The sequence below is a fragment of the Nuphar pumila genome, chromosome 3 (assembly GCF_984573655.1).
Source record: "Nuphar pumila chromosome 3, dmNupPumi1.hap1.1, whole genome shotgun sequence".
Lineage (NCBI taxonomy): Eukaryota > Viridiplantae > Streptophyta > Magnoliopsida > Nymphaeales > Nymphaeaceae > Nuphar > Nuphar pumila.
The window spans coordinates 17,135,780-17,154,401 of record NC_143251.1 but is presented as its reverse complement, the minus strand read 5'-3'; the positions used below and the strand labels follow the sequence as shown (position 1 = coordinate 17,154,401).

At 40.4% G+C, this 18,622-nt stretch overlaps 2 protein-coding genes across 3 annotated transcripts; both read right to left on the bottom strand.

Moving 5' to 3' along the window:
• Nucleotides 1-449: 449 nt before the first annotated feature.
• LOC149842150 (WRKY transcription factor WRKY76-like) lies at nucleotides 450-2,117 on the bottom strand. Its single transcript, XM_090001295.1, has 4 exons — nucleotides 1,809-2,117; nucleotides 1,398-1,706; nucleotides 1,180-1,296; nucleotides 450-1,083 (listed from the first exon to the last, which is right to left on the bottom strand). Exons 1-4 carry the CDS (start codon nucleotides 1,950-1,952, stop codon nucleotides 721-723), a joined length of 933 nt encoding a protein of 310 aa, XP_089857421.1. The 5' UTR covers nucleotides 1,953-2,117; the 3' UTR covers nucleotides 450-720.
• A 13,741-nt stretch (nucleotides 2,118-15,858) lies between these two features.
• Nucleotides 15,859-17,848, bottom strand: LOC149842149 (putative WRKY transcription factor 40). 2 transcript variants are annotated; one of them, XM_090001293.1, is made up of 5 exons: nucleotides 17,599-17,848; nucleotides 17,422-17,475; nucleotides 16,992-17,300; nucleotides 16,774-16,890; nucleotides 15,859-16,677 (listed from the first exon to the last, which is right to left on the bottom strand). In XM_090001293.1, the coding sequence occupies exons 1-5, from the start codon at nucleotides 17,674-17,676 to the stop codon at nucleotides 16,312-16,314; spliced, it is 924 nt and encodes a 307-aa protein (XP_089857419.1). In that variant the 5' UTR covers nucleotides 17,677-17,848; the 3' UTR covers nucleotides 15,859-16,311. The 2 variants fall into 2 exon arrangements, with proteins under 2 accessions (XP_089857419.1, XP_089857418.1); XM_090001292.1 differs by having other exon boundaries at nucleotides 17,422-17,478; nucleotides 17,599-17,847.
• Between the last annotated feature and the right edge of the window lie 774 nt (nucleotides 17,849-18,622).

Genomic DNA, 18,622 nt, shown 5'->3' with positions numbered 1-18,622 from the left:
TTCAGTAATCTTAATATTGTTGGGCATTTGTGGTTTGTTTAGATCACGGTAAATGCTGGTAGTTTGTTTTTTCTGTTGAACTAGTTTAATTTTCCTTTTGTGGATAGTGATCTTTGAGGCTCATGAAAGAAAGGCGCAAAGTTATCATTTATACATGAGAGAAATATATACCTATTGATTATGTATATATTCTGTATATGTATAGTAAACTTCTCTTGAGCCTTTCTTTGTGTGAGATTGAGAGCCCTTCTAATATTTTGTCCTTCATCCACATGGCTTGATATTATCACTGCTCGGGAAAGTCAGACCCCAAAGGGTTCTGCATAACATTTCATTTACAATGTAGTGATCTACATGTCTCAAGTGAGTCACAATCTTTTACGGGGGACCGCCAATTGATCTGGAAACACTGAAATTTGATAGGCATACTGCGCATATGCATGGGTACGTGCAGATTGAATAGCATCATACTTATATTCTTGGTCAATTACACGTAATGGGTCCTCTTCTTTGAAGGGAATTGTTATTCCCTCCACCAAAACCAGGGAACACAGAGAACCAAAGCAATTTGCGTTGGCCCTTTCGCAGAAGTAAGATACCACCACTCTACCATTTTGCAAAATTTCCCAACACCTTCCGGGTTTCCCTGCCTTGACGCCCTTTCTCTCATCAAATTTTCCATCTAAATTCAAATTCTGCACAGCCGTTTTGGTTACCAAATTAAGGGCGCCGGAACATTTGGGAGGAAAGAGCGGATGCCAAAGCTACAGTAAAGGCTGGATCCTTGGCCAACGACGAGGCCACATGCTCCGCCACCTTCTGCACCTCACTCCCACCAACACCCACCGCCGGAACTTCCTCCGAGCTGACCAACCTCCCCTGACCGGCTCCTACGCGGGTCAAATCGAGCGTGATGGTGGGTCGGGACGCGTTCACGGAGAGGGAACAGGGAATCGAGCCGTCGGTCCCAGACTGCGATCCGGTCGAGCAAGCGGGCGCGTCGTGCGCCGATGGGTGGGCGTGGTTGTGCTGTCCCTCGTATGTGGCCACCAAGATGGACCTGTCTTCTGCGCTTCTTTGAACCTAATAAAACGTATCGTAGACTACATAAGTTTCTTTGCTTGATTTACAGCGAAAATGGATGTGTGTTGGATGGAGGGATTAAATTTAAAATGGTACCTTCTTCTTAACAGGGCATCCCGGAGCAAAGGAACATCGGAAGTAAGCTCTAGGAGACGGGTTGTCCTTCGTCACTTTCTGCCCGTATTTCCTCCACTGGTATCCATCCTTCACTATCTGCCACATTCATAACAAAAGCTCTCCTCATTATGGTTGGTTGGATTATAATTGGACGGAGCATGGAGGGTGAGCTATAGTGGGCTGGGCCCTTTACTAACCAGGCTGGTATCGGATGGGTCGGTCTTGACGTGGACCCGTGAGATGATGTTGGTGGTGGCTGTCCCCCGGGTGGAAAATTCTTCCCTGGGCCTCTTGCACGACTCCTCGCTGGAGCAGCTCTCCGCGTGATGGCGGTCCTCCTCTTTCCTCTTTCTGGACGAGGCCGCTGGTCCCGCGTCCTCCTCCTTTACTAGCGAGGCCAGCTGCGTCTGGAGCGCGTTGTAGCTCTCGCACATCTCGCCCAGCATACGGTTCAATCTCTGGTTCTCGTGGCTCATCCTGCTCAGCTCCGCCTCCAAATCCATTTCCTGATCACGAACATCCCGGTACACCCACCAAAAACGTGTTAGCAACACAGCTGCTTTTGACTCTGTTCAGAAAGTTAGAAACACAAAACAGTGGCTAATTACCTCTTCGTCGGCGAGGCTCCGTGGCTGCAACTCCATGAAATTGAACTTCGGCACCTTCTGCCCCAATACAAACTCGTGGGAGCGACTGAGAGGAACGCTGTTGAGATCGAAGCCGAGAGAGAGATCAACGCACACCGTTTCCATCTCTTCCTCCTGTGATTCCAGTCCGGAGTATTCCCCTCTCTTCCTTGTTCTGGTTCTAACAGCAAGACCAAGAAGAAAGAAGGGGAAGAGGAGGAAGAGAAATTCGAACTCAACACGTCTTCGTTTGAGAGAAGGGATGGAAAAGAAGCAAGCATTTAGAAAACGAGGTACAAGGACTCGCTTTTATAAGAGGACCAGAAAGGAACTCTGCTGTCACGCTTCATACGTCACCAACAAGTGCGTCACTTCCTTCTTCCTCACCATATCAGTTTAGGGATTTACCATTTTGTTTTGTATTTTGTACTGCGCCAAACTCAGCGAATATATGTTATATAGATTGTAACGGTCATAGAAACAACTTTTCGAGGAGCGGTAGAACGGTCAACGTTTTCCAGCAAGTCAAGCCACACCAAACATGCTTCTTACGTGGAATCTTTCTGTTCGGAAGCCCACGAGAATTGACCTCTTGACCTTTCAACTCACGGTTCAGGCCCTTTTGTGTGTCTTCATCCGATTGAATTTAAAAGGGTGGACCAATCCTTTCCACGTCGTAGTTCTTACTCTCTTTCTTTTCTTTTCTTTTGTTTTAAGACAACCAATAGAACGAGCTATCGTAATGGTCCCATCAAGCCTTTGCCACGAAGTCTCAAGAGAAGGACAAAAAACGCTGGTTGCAAGAAATATGCCGAGTCATGGATTAGGTTATGGTAACGAGGGCTGCTGCCGACAATTACTGCTTTTTGTATTTTCTTTTGATATTTGCCCGAAGAAACCGCCCCTGGCTATGGGTATGTTTGAATCACTATGCCCCCCCACTTAAAATGAGACGAAATGAATGCGGGGGACAATAATTTCAACAAACGTTGGATGCCGTGGACACTTAAAACGCCATCCATCGCATCCTTTTAAAAAGGTGTTATTTTTATAACACCCCTTCTCCCTGTTTCAAAAAAAAAATAGAACGCGAGAAAACACGTTAAAAACAAAACAATCGGGGGTAAAAGTTTTCCGATTCTCTCTCTCTCTCCTTTACAGCCAGGGGATCACCAACGCCGGGGATGAGGCCGCCGCCGGGGAGACAATGCAAGGCTGGCGAGGTTCCCCCTTTTCTTACTTCTTCTCCTTCTTTCTTTTTTCTTTTTTTTCAGTTTGAATCAAATTTCATTTTAGGGCATTTTTAGGTTTTCATATGTGAGGGTTTTCTTATATTAAAGGTTTTTGTTTGATTTTTATAAATTAGGTTTTTGTTTGATTTTATTGATTAAGGTTCTCTTTTTCATTAGTTTTTTTTTCATTGATTAGGATTTCTTCTTCTTCATTTTTCTCCTATCAAAACCCGACTTGGAATGAACAAAACCAATGTTGTGTTCTATTCTACTCATTTCATCCAATCTTGGACAAGCCATCAAACAACCTTTAAGGTCTGCCAGCATAAAACTCCATGGACTTATTCCTTGTCCCTAGAGAGTAGCCACTCTTTGAATTGCTCAAGGAGTGACTCTCATGAGATTTGAACCTAGACCGCCTGCCTAACGGCCTAGGCCCCATCCCACTATGCAAAACCCCTTTTGGGGCTACTTTTTGTATTTAAAAGTCATGTTTCAATGGTACAATTGCACTGTTTAAGTGCATTTTTTAAATCCTCAAAATTCAATGATCTACAATGTGCAAAAATTTACCATCAAGAAAACCATGTTTTTTATGCCCAAACTATCAATGGGGGTGAATTTCCTAGCAAAGAGACTATACTGAATGCATATATGAGGCCAACTTGATTAAGTAAAACTTGTACATATGAGTTTTAGCTAGATAGTATGGTACTCTAAGTGTAGTCAATATTTTCGCTCATATACAAAAGAGCTTATACATAAATATAACTAAAGTTTCATAGCTGTTTGCACTCTCCCTTTATTAAGGTTTGAGACTGTCACTAGCAAGGTGTAGTATGGGAATAAAACAAGATACTGTACTTGTTATGACCTCAAGACCAGGAAAATATATCCTTTAGTATAGACTCTATCCTAAACACCTTTATGTCCATCACACAAAGTCCACATGAGCCAACTTTTGTCCCTAATTAGAGCTGATAAATGAATCGAGCAGCTTGTGACTCAGCTCAGTTCTGTCTCATCACAAACTTGTTTGGGATCAGTTCATATATCTGGTGAGATGAGTCATGAGCCACCAGTTTAGGCTCGTATAATTTATATATATATATATATATAATGTAATATATAAAAAAATGCATAAAATATATTTACAAAGAAAAGGATGCCTGACAAATATATTCATAAAATCTGAACTATTAACAGTAATATATAAAATATGTACATTTTAAGTGTAATATGCAACAAATATATATTTTGTATAAATAACGTGCAATGTTTTTACACAAACCAGCTGGTGTTCGGCTTGTCTCTTTCAAAGACCAGCTTAGCTCGGCTAAATGCGAACATGAGTCGATCAACGAATTCAATCCATTGGTAAAAGAGCCAAGCCCGAGCATGCCCTATTTGGTTTGTTGGGCTCGTTTGCCAGCCCTGACTCTAATCTTAAAGAGGGCGTCACATTTTTAAACTTACTCATATAAGACTTTTTTTTTTGAAAACTATCAAACAAAGGCTTACTCTTGCCATTGACAATTAGCTTAATTAGGTGAAATTAATCTTGGTTAAATTGAATGAAAATGATGATAATATCCTGAAGTGACTAAAATAGCTGCCCTTCTCTTTCTTTCTTACTAAGCTAAATAACTAATTTTCAACTCCAAAGAGCAATATGAAGAACTCAAAAGAATCACATTTCCCAAGATGACGGAGGTTAACCAAGGTCTTTATGTGGTAGCTTTTAGAGAAAATATGGTGGGGGTACCCACGACCACCTTGCCTTACGTGGGCCACCTCTAAAAACTATGGGAGATATCATAAAATTAAAAAAATAAAGGTTATTCTTTTAAAGTAAGGTCAAAATATCCTCCTAAATGCAAAATTTTCAAAATATTAGCTACAGTTGGGGTTGGTCCCTCCTTCTTCTTATCCACTAATCGCATGTTTACGCTCACAAACTGACCCATATGACACAACTTCCATGACGTCAACCCTCTTCCTCATCCCACGACCGTCAATTACCATGAGCCCCTCCCTCTCTCTCAAAGTCTCACGACTCTCACCCACCGGATGGGCCATGTGAGAAAAGTAAGCGTGTACACGCACTCAGTTGATCCTGATGTCATTGATCTCGACGGTGCCTGAGGTCATCTATATGATGTATGGTATGACTTCATTATTTCCTTAACAAAAACTCTCTCTCTCTCTCTCTCTCTCTCTCTCTCTCTCTCTCTATATATATATATATATATATATATATATATATATATATATATATATATATATATATATATATATATATATATTCAGAACAATCCATAATCACAGACACGTGGCTGTGAAGATATTCTTTAGATAAAAAATGTTCAAATTGACCTGGGATAAAGAAGCAACTATTTGGGAACAGGCATTGAAGGGACTTGCAAAGAGTTGGAAGAAATACAAATATTGGATTTCAAAGGAGTTGTAGATGCCTCAAGGGGGTTTGGCAGAGTGGGGTGGGGTTGCTGGACGGGCAGTCAAGGTTCAAATTTTCATGGGCATCGCACACGTGCAAAACAACATATAGTATAGGCCACAGGGGCAAGGGTTCTAGCTTTGGAATTTTATGCTGCTGGCACGACGACTGGATTTTTCAAAAATAATAAGGGGTTATTTCAATATTTTTTAAATTATTAATTATAAATGAATTATCAAGTTATTTAAAATTTTTAGATTTTTAAACATCTTTGGATTTGGATGTCGATGGGGGATCCACGAGGATCAAGTTATTTAAACTTTTAGATTTTATCAAGTTATTTAAAATTTATGAGTTTTTTAAACATCTTTGGATTTGGATGTCGATGGGGGATCCACGAGGATCGACCCCCATGAAATCCAATTCAAAAGGTATAATTGAAACACCTAGGATCCACTGGATCTCAAAGTTTAAACAAGTTTGGATTCAGAGAGAGATCCGAATTTGTAAACCCATATGATAATGACTAGGATCCATTCAATAGACCCGGTCTAAGTTAAGAATAATTTTGAGTTGGATCTATGAAGGGATCCGGATTACTCAAACCATAAGATTGGGTCTTGGATCCATTAGGTGGATCAAATCTCAAAATAAGTTGGATCCAAAAGAGATCCAAATTGTTAAATACAATGGGTTTAGAATTTGATCCACATGGACGGACCAATTCTAAACAAACAAATAAATAAGTGTATATTATATATACATAATATATATACTTGGATTGAGATACTTTTAAATTGAATTGGATCCATTGTGAGATCCATATATATATATATATATATATATATATATATATATATATATATATATTTTTTTTTTAAATGGGTGTATATATAGAGAGAGAGAGACCAATATATATCTAATTGGATCTAAGATCCAAAAGAAACCCGAAGTGGGTCTCATTTAATTGCCATAGGTGTTGGGTCCAACCCAACCTAAAAAAACCCATATTGGCCATATGGGTTGGATCCAAGGAATACAACCCATAATACCCTCTCTCACTCTACCATGTTTTGGGTTGGATCCATTAGGACCCAACCCACTCAATACACCCATTGACCCTCTCCCTTTTCACCCTGTTTGGGTTGGATCCATTAGGATCCAACCCAACCCATGATGACCCCCCCCGCTACACACACTCGATTTTTGTTCACTCATGCACCCCTCTCTCACCTCTCAGTTCTCTCCCTCTTCTGGTGGAGGTCACCAGAAACCACCCGAGGTGGTTTTCCCTTTCCCTTTCCCCTTATGGCTCACAGTAGGCATGGCCAATGTCGCCGCCAACCCATGTGTTCTTCTCTCTCTCCCTACTGCTTTTGTCTGTTGTGGCGAACCAGTGGCAGTAGCAATTCTGTTGTTGCTACACCCCCCTATCGCTCGATTTAGCTTAACTGACTGGGCTCAGTTAAGCTCAACCGAGCCCAACTCATTTAATCTGTAACGACCACAAATTTTCTATATGAATAAATGAGGAATAGCTTTTCAATCAAATTTTATATAGGCATATTTACTAAAATTTTCAAGAGATAATAATAATCAGTTACAAGGATAGAAAGATGATGGAGGGCAAAATCAATTTTTTTTTTATTTTATGATTTTTGAACACGTGGTTGACTACATGACAAGATATTAAAGAAAATGAAAGTAATTTCATCAAAATCGATGTTCGTACAAACTCAAAACAAGCCCGATAATTTCAAAGGTATATTGGTAATTTGAGCATTTTTTTGGGTGTCATGGTGACCTGAGGGTCATGGTCATCCATGCCCATGTTGACCAAGTTCAGTCAACTATTTATACTTTTTATAAAATATCCTTCTTTTTTATAAAATAAATTGGTTTTTGATGTTAAAAATATAAATTAAGAAGTTTATTAGGATCTAGTTAGAAAATTTCAACTAAAAGCTAACTAACAAACCAACTAACCTAACCAAAACCCTATCTAGTTGGATCAATTAGGTTTTAGATCTGGATTTTGCGCAAGATCTAAATGCAAAACCCCTCGCCAAACCAGCCCATGGTTTTAGCCAACCTTCCAAGTGTTGCTTGGTGTCACTACAAGAAAAATGTGGATTAGCGATAAACATTTGCGACAGATTTTTTCAGTCGCAAATGTACGACAGATTAGCGAGAGAAAACTATCTGTCAATAACATTCAAAATATTTGTAAAATTAGCGACAAAAATATCTCCCTCGTAATTTCGTCGCTAATGAGCGACGAATTAGCGGAAGAATTTTTTCATCGCCAAACACTGCAAGAAATAAATGGTAATTAGCAAGGGAATTATTTCGTAGCTAGTCGCTAATTAGCAAGGGAATTTTTTTGTCGCTAATCTATCGCTAATTAGCGACGAAAAAATTCCCTCGCTAATCTCTCGCTAATTTTCGATTTAAATCGTCCCATCTGAGGCACAAAATTTTCCCTCTCTCCTCGTTCAAAATTTTTCGATTTAAACCGTCTCCCACCACTCCCCCTGCGAGGTCCTCCACTCCTTCAAGGAGCTCCGCCGACTTTGCATCGAGCTCCTTTACGGTAGGCTCGGCATCGACGGCGGTGCCCTCCTCAAGTGGAAGGCCGAGTTTGGGAGCTCACTCGAGAGCTACGCCATCCTCGTCTCCCCTCCTTCCGCCGGTGGCCCACTGCTGACTACGATCTCCCCATCGATCTCGCCATTGAAGCCGTGAGGGACCTCAATTACGACCCTGAGGACCAAGGAGGTATCCCAGAGTCATTTTATATAAACGGCGGACTGAAGTTGCGGGTCGTCTGGACGATCACCTCGCTGATCGCCGCCTCCGTCGGAGAGCGTGCCAGAGAGCACGCCGGAGAGCATGCCAATTCTGTGCAAAAGACCCCGCAGTGGTGGGCCGGGCCGCTCGGGTGCAATACATGTGTGGTGCGATAAAAGTCCGGCCTATTGCTGCCGGAATACTGCTCGACAGGGACCAATTTTTTTATTTTTTTTTTAATTTTTTTTAAATTTAGTGACGATATTATCCGTCGCTAATTTAAAATAGGGACAGACTCACGACGGATAATATCCGTCGCTAATTTAAAATAACGACGTACTCACAACGGATCATGTTTGTCGCTAATCTGTTGCAAATTAGCGACGGAAGTAGCAACATATAAGTTCTATCGCTAATTAGCGACTAGGATTATGCGACAGACGCTATCCATCGTTAATCCACCGCTAAACTATTTAGCGACGGATAGTGTCTGTCGCTAATCCACTATCCGTCGCTAATCCACATTTTTCTTGTAGTGTGTTGCCACTTGACAACACCATAGTCTTTCACCTTCTCCCCCAATTACCCCTTTCCACTCCTATTAAAGGGGGGTCTTCCCCTCCCCTCTAGCCTCAATCAACCCCTCTCCCTCTCCCTCTCCCTCTCCCTCTCCCTCCCTCCCTTAGCCACTTCTTGCGCCACCGTTTTGGTGGTTACCACCCTTCTTGACCTAGCACGCCTGGTTCACCCCCTTTGGCTACCCGGTTTACCCCCTTGGCCACCTGTTTCACCCCTTTGACCACCTGGTTCACCCCCTTGGCCACCTGACTCACCCCTTTGACCACTCGATTCATCCTTTGGTCTACCTGGTATGCCCCTAGCTACCATGTTCCCTACTCATGAGCCGGTTCGTGTGAGTCCAGTTCGATCATCAACTTCATATGCTCAAGTCATCACTATCACATCACTCTTCACATACTATTTGGAGGAAAATTTCTCTAGAGATATTTTTTGAGAAATTTTTCATCTCTTTTGACTAGGCACGCTATTCCAAAGTAGGGTCTCATCCCACCAATTGCTTATAAATTGTGTAATATTTAATGTATCTGTTTGCATGCAATAGTTACATAGAACCTATGCTCGCATGATCTCTTCTATGTTTGCATATGCTCACATGCAGTAGTTTACGTAGAATCCATGTTTGCATGCTCTATTCTATACTCACATATGCTCACATGCAATAATTATGTAGAATCTATGTTCGTATGTATGATTTTTGTGCTCGCATGCAATCATTTACATGCACTAAAATGAGTAGTTAAATCATATTATTAGGGTTTGTGAAACCCTACGGGCCATGCATATCAAAACTAAGGGCCATTATTTATGAGCATGCATAAGAAAAATATGGCTCGAGATGAAGCCAAGTTTCGAGGAACCTTTGTAATTCAATTTGAAATACTCTGTGGTGTTATCTGTATGAACTTATGATGTTTTGGTTGTATGCATGACGAATGTGATAATTGGGATTTGCCTGTATAGGTGAAGTGCTCACAAAGGCCGAAGCGTTAGAGTAATTTTGAAAAATAAATAATATATGCATACACACACTTAAAAGGATCTGCCTTCATAGGCGAAGTGTTCGTACGAGCAAAGGGATCCACCTTCACCAGTGATGTGCTCGTAAGCACCAAAAGAGCCAAAGCAATATTGGATGGGAGAGAACATATAAATGCGCTATTAAATATTAGTTACCTAGAAAGGGTACAAGGGCACTCGATGCCTCGAAATGCCTATGAGGCACATGCAATAATAAAACACGTTAAAAAAGAAAAACTCCTTGTTACCCATCCAGATCTATGCCTACCTTGAAATGGGTAAGTGGTACAACTTCGATTGATATCATGGTTAATAAAATATGTTTATCGAGTGGCAATGACTCAATATCATTGATTATCGAAGGTTGGGGGCAAGATTTACCTCAAGTATATCCTAGGTTGGCAGTTTTTACACTTCGACAGGCCCAGGGTGAATTTCTCTTTTGGTTATTATACCGTATGCCTTGGAGTTAAAGAGTCAGATAGTCGTGTGGGGTATTAAAATATAGCATAATAAACCCCCATATGGTCTCAGCTACAATTCAAAGTTACCCTTGTGAGTACCCACAATGGGGGTTAAATATCGAAACATATGATCTTTCAGTTCAAAATTATTATAAATACCTGCTTAACTGTGACATATGAGTTGCATAATCCTACTTTATTTGAAAACATGCTTTAATTCTAATCATGCTTTAACTAAATGTCTACTTAATAAAGTGTCACATCTGAATTGTATTCACTATGATGTCTGAATTTCTTTATAATTGTTATTTCAGAGTAATAATATGTTAATTAATATATTTTTTACCTAAAATTGGTAGGACTACCTACCAGTCTTTCACATGTTTGACCCCCTTCTTATGGGGATTTCAGGTGAGTAGTGAACAGGGGATGACACGAGGCAAGGGCAACATTTAGAACCAAACTTCCAGATCCAAGAGGCCAATTTAGGATACTTTTGTTTATTTTTTAATCTTTAACACTTCCTAAATTGCATATAATGTTTACAAAGTCTGATATGTAATAAATAGTTTTATTGTTTTGGAATATGATCTAATTTCTGAAAAGTGTTTATGTTTACCTGTGACACACTCAGAGTCGTTTGATCATGAGAACTAGTTAAAATACTTCATTTTTTGCTGCTTGAAAGACAAAACAAAAATTCCAAATTTTTACGTAAAATTTTGTTTCAAGATTTTTGAGACATCACAGACATGGTAACATAGCCTAGATCTTGAAAAATTTTGGTTTTGAATCTGCCTTGATTCTGACATTCCACTAAAGTATTATACTTAAATTCTTATTTTGTTATTTTAGTAGATGTCTTATAACGATTTGATCGAGGCTATCAATGCCATGATTGAGATTGATGAACAATAACAAACCACCATACACAACATGAGACAACAAGTTCTAGAATTGGTTCACAAAAAACCCCAACCCAAGATTGGAAGAATGTTACCGATGCCAGATAATGCATCTAGAGCATATGTGCCCACTTGAGCAGTTAGACTACTAATTTTATGAAGTAGGGCATACTCATTTTGAGTGTCATATAAGGAAGGATTATGAAAAATGGCAACAAGCAGCAGAAACCCTATCAGATACAGAATCACATGTTAGTGGTCCTAAAGCAACGCCAATATAAATTATCTCTTCAGACTCTTTAGTAGGCATGACCAACCAAGGAGAACCTATAAAACTCTCCAACATTGCCTAAATACACTCCGGTATCACCTGAATACACTTTAGCATCGCCGGAATACACTCCTGCATCACCTCTTTATAACATCACTTCATCGATCTATGATCCAACTTCATTTGAATACCCTTCAAATACACCGATCTACACACCGCGTCTTTGGTGTATGATCTATCTCTATCCTCCTACCCTCCACAAAACTAGGTGCATGGGAAGTAAAATAAAATATATGAAACAAGTCTCAAGACACTCATAGAAGGAACTTAGGAGTTTTTTTGGTTCATTAAATTTTTGTATTGATATGTGGTTGTAATTTTGAACCTTTGTTAATATATATTTTTTTCTGATACAACAAGTTATGACTGTCTTGCATCTTCCATTGCATCGGTTAACCCACAAATATCTGAACGAGGCAAAAAACTCCTAATGAATAGGCAAAGCAATGAGGGTTCGTTATGAAAACCCTCAATACTCTAGCCATGGCGATTAGAGATCTGATCTGAGACAAGCAAAACCAAGAGGCGGCACCAAGGAACGCAAATTGTAACCTAAGAGGGGTTACATATGAGAAAATTTTAAAACTAGAACCTCCGACATTCGTTAGAAAGGCCGATCCAGAGATGGCAGAAAGATAGGTCGATGAGATTAAACGAGTTTTTCAAGTATTATTGAACATAAGACAATAAGATAAACTTTGACACGTATAGACTAAAGGATAATGCTAAAAAAGGTGAGACACTATCAAAAGAATACATTTTCCTGCAAATGCAATGATTACCTAGTAAGGTTTTCAGGAAGCCTTTTTGGAGAATTACTTCTCCCTTCATGCGCGAGATAAGAAGGTAGAATTTTTAGAGTTAAGTCAGGGTGAATTTCTCTTTTGGTCATTATACCATCCCCTACAGAGTTACAGAGTCAGTTAGTCGTGTGGGGTATTAAAATACATTACATAATAAATCTCTGTACAGTTTCAACTGCAACTCGAAGTTACCCCAATGAGTACCCACAATGGGGGTTAACATTGAAACATAAGATTTTCCTGCTCATAATTATTAAGAATACCTGCTTAACTGTGACATTTGAGTTGCATAAACATATATGAGTTGCATAATCCTGCTTTATCTAGAATCATGCTTTAACTAAATGTCTTCTTAATGAACTCTCACATTTGAATTATATTCACTATGATGTCTGAATTTCTTTATAATTCTTATTTTAAAATAATAATATGTTTTTTACTTGAAATTGGTAGGACTACCTATCAGGCTTTTACAAGTCTGGCCCTCCTTTTATGGGGATTTCAGGTGAGCAGTGAACAAGGAATGGTGCGAGACAAGGGCAACATTCAGAACCAAACTTCTAGATCCAAGGGGTTAGTTTAGGATACTTTTGATTATTTTTAAATCCTAAACACTTCATAAGTTATGTATACTATTTACAAACTCTAATATGTAACTAAACTGTTTTGTTGTTTTGGAATATGATCTAATTTCTGAAGAATGTTTATGTTTACCTATGACCCATCTGGAGTCATTCGTCCCCGAGGTCTAATTAAAATACTTCATTTTTCATTGCTTAAAAGACAAAACAAAATTTTCAATTTTTCACATAAAATTTTGAGTCAAGATTTTCAGAGCATCACATAAGCCCCCTTAACAGAGCCTTGCTCATTGTGCTCTTGGGCTTTTTACTCAACTGGATTGAGCTCGGTTCAAATATAACCAAGCTTGACTCAGTTCAACTCAACCAAGCATGACTCAGTTCAGTTCTAACCAAGCCCAGCTCGTTTCACTCGAGTCGAGCCCAGCTTGGTTAAAACTCACCAAGCTCTGCTTGGTTGGACCTAACTAAGCCTAGCTCGGTTAAATCCAACTGATCCTAGCTCGGTTCATTCAAGCTGATCTCTGCTTGGTTCAACCGAGCCGAGCCTAGCTCGATTAAGCTGATCCAAGCCCAACTCGGATATTCCTAACTGAGCCAACTTGGTTTATTTCCTAACCAAACCAACTCTGCTCAAATCCTAACCGAGCCAACTCGGTTCCAGTTCCAACAGAGCCAACTCAGTTTAGAGCTCGAATCGACTCAAGTTAAGACAAGTTGAACCCAACTCGGCTCTACTTATAAGCTAATCCCAGCTTGATCCTGTCGAATGGAGCTCGGTTCGGTCTTGTCGACCCGAGCTCAGTTTGAGTTTGGCCCTGGTGCCACCCATTGCCACCACCTTTGCCGAAAAAATTAATTATCTTTTCTCATCACTAGTTTCGCCACCGCTTTCACCAGACCGTGGCTTAAACCAAGCAGAGTACCATTGTGTTGGTTCTCCTTCCACGAACTGCCGCAGTTTGCCGCCTCATTTTGCAAACATACTTGAGCACTACAAGGCATGGGAAAGTCGTCGCTTAATCTTGATATATGTATTGCTTATTAATGTTAAATAAATACATATACATATATATAATTATATATATATGATTTATTTACATATGTATTTTTGTCTACACTCGCTTTATTTAAATTACGCGTGCATGTATTTACATAAACAATTTTGCATACTCTTGCTTTATTTAGATTATGTGTGCATTTATTTACGATGGCATTTTTACGTACGCTCACTTTATTCAAATTACACATGCATCTATTTACTTATATAGTTTTGTATATGCTTGCTTTATTTAGATTATGCGTGCATTTGTTTACAATGGCATTTTTGTGTATGCCTACTTTATTTAAATTACACGTGATTTACTTACATACACATACTTTAATATGTGTATGCATACTTTAATTCACTTTTTGAAAGCATGTTCATATCTCAACTTATGAATGCATGTTTCGTATGCCGATTTACATTCGCGTGTGTGTGAGATTTTACATTTACATAAATCGAACATTTTTAAATGTCAGACTTTACGAAACATTAACACGACATGGTTCAAACTTTAAAAAATTGTTTAAAAAGAATGAGTTTTTGTTACGATTTAAAAATACACAAGTGAAACTGTTTTGAACTGGCAAATACGAGACATCGATTATGTGGACTTCGGTCACACGTACATCAAGTTCTCTAATTTTGCATCTGGGAACAACCTGAATTCACCTCAGCTTGAGGTTTGGGAAATTGTTTTGATGGTAATAATTTCTTAAAATACCCCTGTTGGTTTTCAAAAATTAAAGTGTTATTATTTTTAAAAATCAACTTAATTATTATCATTGTTGTACTATACGACATGCAAGACATGCTCGTACACTGATGAATGAGTTGAGGTTTATAGCAAACCTTATCGTGCAACAATGCACCGTATTATAAAAAATTGCATGCACGCTAAATTCTGGGATCACCTTCATAGGCAGAATGCTCAATCAGTTTCAAAGACTAGAGCATAGTGAATGTGTTACAATAATAACAAACATGGGAACCTACCTAGAATGGGTAAATGATGTCTACCCGAGTGAGGCATATACAAATATGGTAAATCCCCTTAATAATAGAGGACCCAATAACCCATTTACACTTAATGTCTATCTGGAGAGGATAAGAGGTACAAGCTTTGATAGACAATGTTGTTAACAACTATACTCCACGAGTAGTAATAACTCGACATCCCCAATCATCGAAGTTAGGGGACAATGCTACCAATTATTGTCCTAGGTGGTAGATCCCATAACTTTTGTAGTAAGTTAGGATGCATTTGAGTTTGTCTTGGCTTTTGAAAAGTTCTCTCTCAGTAGCTATATCATCTCTTTTGGAGCGAATTCAGCTAATCATTCGAAGTATAAACTTACATGAAATAATAAACCCCCGAATAATCCTAGTTTGTATCTACGAATTCGTCATGTGAGTACCCACAAGTAGTATAATATCAAAATAAAGATATGATATTCACACTACTAATTGAAATGAAAATAATGCCCTGCTTATACAAATTTGTGAATCATTCAATTGCATGTGTTATAATATTATCAATATAACTTATACACTTTTGATTACCTTGACTATTTGTCATACGTGTATTAATTTTGTACAACTGTGATATTATTGTACCTATTCAAGGGTCATTCCTTATTAAATTGACGATGCTTAATCCATCTATAAGGACATCTTTGATCAAAACAACTTGCATCATGAGATTTAAGAGGGGTATGAAGATGGGGGATGACATAGGGGATGAGTAGGACGGGACTCCCTAATAACATCTGTTTACAGTGGCCAATAACAGAAATCATGGTTAATTTCCATGTGATTATGATCTACTAAAAAGCACAAGGTTAGTTTGATGATATTATTTACAATGTCTACAATCTACAAGTGTCACAAGTGAGTCACAATGCTTTACAAGGACCACCGATCGATCCGGCAACAGTGCAGATATATGCACTCTTCAAATCTGATACGCTTAGTGCACATATTCATGTGTACCTGCAGATTGAGTAGTGCCATACTTATGCTCTAGGGAGAATTAAGCTAAGCTGCCCTCTTCTTTCAGGGAATTGCTTCTATTCCCTTAATTCACCAAAACCAAGGAACGTAGCGAGCCAAAGCGATTTGCATCGGCCCTTTTGCAAAAGGGAGTTACCGATCTACCATTTATCAAAATTTCCCAATCGCTTGCTCCTCCTTCCGGCTTTGCTTGCCTTGACGAGCTTTCTCTCATCAAATTTGTCATCTGCATTCAAATTCAGCACATCCGTTTTGCTCCCCAAGTTAAGGACGCCGAAACATTTGGGAGGAAAGAGCGGATGCCAAAGCTGCAGTAAAGGCTGGGTCCTTGGCTAACGACGAGGCCACATTCTCCACCACCACCTTCTGCACCTCACTCCCACCCACACCCGCCGCCGGAGCCACCTCCGAGCTGACCAACCTCCCCTGACCGGCTCCTACGCGGGTCAAATCGAGCGTGATGGTGGGTCGGGAAGCGTTCACGGAGAGGGAACAGGGAATCGAGCCGTCGGTCCCGGACTGCGATCCGGTCGAGCAAGTGGGCGCGTCGTGCGCCGATGGCTGGGAGTGGTTGTGCTGTCCCTCGTATGTGGCCACCAAGATGGACCTGTCTTCTGCGCTTTTTTGAACCTAATAAAACGTATCGTAGACCACATAAGTTTCTTTGCTTGATTTACAGGGAAAATCGATGTGTGTAGGATGGAGGGATTGAATTAAAGAAAGTACCTTCTTCTTAACAGGGCATCCCGGAGCAAAGGAGCATCGGAAGTAAGCTCTAGGAGACGGGTTGTCCTTCGTCACTTTCTGCCCGTATTTCCTCCACTGGTATCCGTCCTTCACTATCTGTCACATTCATAACAAATGCTCTCCTCATTATGGTTGGTTGGATTATAATTGGATGGAGCATGGAGGGTGAGCTAGAGTGGGCTGGGCCCTTTACTAACCAGGCTGGTATCGGATGGGTCGGTCTTGACGTGGACCCGTGAGATGATGTTGGTGGTGGCTATCCCCCGGGTGGAAAATTCGTCCCTGGGCCTCTTGCATGATTCCTCGCCGGAGCAGCTCTCCGCGTGATGACGGTCCTCCTCTTTCCTCTTTCTGGAGGAGGCCGCTGGTGCCGCGTCCTCCTCCTTTACCAGCGAGGCCAGCTGCGCCTGGAGCGCGTTGTAGCTCTCGCACATCTCGCCCAGCATACTGTTCAGTCTCTGGTTCTCATGGCTCATCCTGCTCAGCTCCGCCTTCAAATCCCTTTCCTGATCACAAACATCCAGTACACCCACCAAAAACGCGTTAGCAACAGCTGCTTTTGACTCTGTTCAGAAAATTAAATACTCTGATAAACGAAAACAGAAACACAAAACAGTCGCTAATTACCTCTTCATCGGCTGGCGTTCGTGGCTGCGACACCATGAAATTGAATTTCGGCGCCTTCTGTCCCAACGCAAACAAACTATTAGTAACAGTTCCTACCGTCGACAGTCTGTACTTGAGGCGTGGTAAACAATGAATATGATGGAGTTGGAAGGATTAAATCCCCCCACCAACACTTACCACAATCTCATGGGGGCGGCGAAGGGGAGCGGCGTTGAGATCGAACCCGAGAGAGAGATTAAGGCAAGCTGTTTCCATCTCTTCCTCGCCTAACGTCAAGCAAGAGCGTTCCTCTGTCTTGCTTTCTTTTTGTGGTACTAACAGCAAATACGAAAGAAGAAGAAGAAGAATTCGAACTCAACACGTCCTCGTTTGAAGGGAGGAATAAGAATCAGGCCTTAAGAAAACGTGGAACGCGGGCTCACTTTTATAAGAGGACCGGAAAGAAGCTCTGCGTCACGCTTCAGACGTCATCGGCACGCAAATGTTACCTTTCAGTGTTGTGCACCAAACAGATTGGAAGGAGCTTGGTGTCCGTATGTTCCCACTAGTGACCAGGTCTTTGTGCCCGGGTGCTGTTTCTTTCTGTGTTGTAAATAAAAAAATAAAAAAATATATGTAATCATGGGTGACCGTGTGCATCTTGATAAGAACAGGTAACACCCAAAATCACCATTGATTGTGATTTTCAGTAGGTGGATCAAGGGCTGTAATCCTCTGTTCAAAAGAACCAATTTAAGGGATTTGGCATCTGGCACAAAACAATTGAAAATTACCATCAATATCATTTGATCCAAATCCGTGTACATCCTAGAGAATAAAACCTGAGAGCTGTCCTCTTGATCTTTCCGTCAATTTTCTTGACCTTTCAACTCTTGTGGGTTTTTTTTAAGTGCATTTTTGGTCCCTTGAGTATAAAACTAGGAGTTCGGATAGGGTGCAATCACATGGCACAAAATTTGTGCATTAAGAACCTGATCGCCCTACATCAAGCCTTGGGCCCCACAGCTGACAGTCCCTGTACGAAGATGGAGGGTGATCAGGTGCTTAATGCACAAATATTTGTGCACTCATATTGCACCTGATCTTTTCACGTAAACCAGTGGGCCAACGCTTACCGTAGCCGTTGCACGCTTCAGTTTTATCTTTTAGAGAAAATTTAAAAATTAGTGTGAAATATAAAGCAAAATTCCATTCGGCAGCC